The 2,001-nt window shown below is 66.1% G+C and overlaps 1 protein-coding gene across 1 annotated transcript; it reads left to right on the top strand.

Moving 5' to 3' along the window:
- Window positions 1–399: 399 nt before the first annotated feature.
- Window positions 400–1,996, top strand: LOC113817236 (uncharacterized; the record flags this gene model as incomplete). The annotated part of the gene is made up of 2 exons (XM_070119290.1): window positions 400–479; window positions 625–1,996. Coding segments are annotated over exons 1-2 (1,452 nt in total), but the record flags the coding sequence as incomplete, so codon positions are not given.
- Window positions 1,997–2,001: the final 5 nt, after the last annotated feature.

Below are 2,001 nucleotides of genomic sequence, written 5' to 3'. Positions count from 1 at the left end.
ATAGGAAGATCAAAAAGAAGAAGAGGTATGCACTTCTTTCTCATACTTTCTCATTTTTTCTTTTCATCCTCTCTCTCTCTATCTCTTTATCTCCTCCTTCTTGTTCTTCTTCTCTCCCTCTCTCTGTCTCTATCTGTCTCTCTATCTTTCTCTCCTCCTCCTCCTTCTTCTCTCTTTCTTTCTTTCCCTCTCTTTCTTACACACACACACTCACCTGACTATTACTACTGCCAGTACTACAGTAGCATCATCATCAACATTACTGCCTCCACTATCACTACTATCACCACCGCCACTGTTAGTATTTATGCCAACATATCACTACTATCTCTGCTGCTGTTACTACACAGCATTAATGTTCATGGCTATGTTAATGAAATGATAATGAGGTCAATGACGATGTTAGTGTTGATGCCGAGGAGGATGTTAGCGTCTGATGATGGTAAGGATTCCAGTGAAGGCGGCGGGGATGGGGAGCTGTGATCATGATAAGGAAACGGGAGCCACGAGTAGGGTCTAGCTTTAAGATGAGCGGGAGGTCGGCTGCGGATGCAGCTCGGCCTCACCGCGAGGCTGCTGCGTCCTCGCCGACCGGCAAGCCTTTCCTTGACTCGCTCGCCTGAGCCTTTCTCCTCTGACTGACGCCTTTTCCCTCCGCAGGGGCCGCCGGCGGCAGCGACTGTTCAAGCTGAAGTTCCACCACCAGGCGCTCCCGCCGGAGTACCTGGACCACTACGAGGCCAGCCTCCGCCAGGAGCAGCGCGCCGCGGCCGCCGCCTCCGCCAACTCCTCGCCCGCCTGCACGCCCACCACGGCCCGCCACCCGCGCGAGGCCCTGGGCCCCGAGGCCGCCCCTGCGAGGGACGCGCCCGAGGGGGGGCTGCAGGGGGGCGTGCCCCGGCCCGGGCGCGGTGGGCGCGGGCGCGGGCGCGCGCAGCGCAACTCGCGGCCAATCACCATCCACGAGGCGGGCGCGGGGGCCACGGAGGCGCTGCTCAGAGACCTGCTGACGCGGCCGCACCTGCAGCAGGCGGCGCTGCAGCACGTGGCCTTGGCCCGCGCCCAGTCCGTGCCCTCCATCATGCTGGCCAGCCAGCAAGGGGCGCGCAGCCCGCCCAGCCCCGGAGCGGCCGCCCAGGAAGAGCAGCTGCCGTATATGGGCGAGATGCTGCTGGACGCGCGGCCGCGGCGGGGCAGGAAGCCCAAGAAGGCCGACATCACGCACCTCATCTCCAAGAACTACGGCTTACATGGCGCCGGCCTGGGCGTCGCCGGGGCCATGCATGAGCAAGTGGCCATGCAACACCCGGACTATTCCCTGCACCACTTGCAGCAGCAGTTAGAGCAGCAGCAGCAGCAGCAGGAGGAGGCGGCCCGCCGCTACAGCCCCATGGAGCAGGAGTCCCTGGCGCGCTCCCGCAGCTACAGCCTGCTGCAGTCCGCGCTGGCCGCCGCCGAGGCGCAGGACCAGAGCGAGCCGCTCAACCTGTGCGTGCGCGACCGGCCGTTCAAGCGCGAGCCCGAGGCGGCGCGCGCCCAGGGCGACCTGCCGCGCATCAAGCTGGAGCCGCCCTCCGTCATCGAGGAGGAGGAGGCCTCGCGGGGCGGCGAGGTGGCCTCCCCCGACGGCGTGGCGTGGGCGGCGGGCGGGCGGCTGGGCGTGCCCGCGCACTGGCTGCACGACTACCGCCTCAAGACGGAGGACGGCCTCAGCTCGGGCCAGTCCACGCCCTCGCTGTGCTCGCAGTCGTCGCACCTGCCGTCGCTGTCGCCGCCCGCCTTCCCGCACATGTCGCCGCCGCCGCCCCTCGCCTCGCCCCGCATGCGCCTCTCGCCGCACCTGATGGCGTGCCCGCAGTCGCCGCACTCGCCGTCGCCCGTGCCGCCCGCGTCGCCGCTGCCGCCCGGACACCACCACCGCCACGTGCACGCGCTGCTCAAGGAGTCGCTGCAGCAGCGCCTGGAGGAGGCCGCCCGCGAGAGGCTCTCGCCGCAGGAGAC

This window comes from Penaeus vannamei, unplaced genomic scaffold (assembly GCF_042767895.1).
Source record: "Penaeus vannamei isolate JL-2024 unplaced genomic scaffold, ASM4276789v1 unanchor8, whole genome shotgun sequence".
Taxonomy (NCBI): Eukaryota; Metazoa; Arthropoda; class Malacostraca; order Decapoda; family Penaeidae; genus Penaeus; species Penaeus vannamei.
The sequence above is the reverse complement of the archived record's forward strand: the minus strand, read 5'-3'. Positions and strand labels throughout refer to the sequence as shown.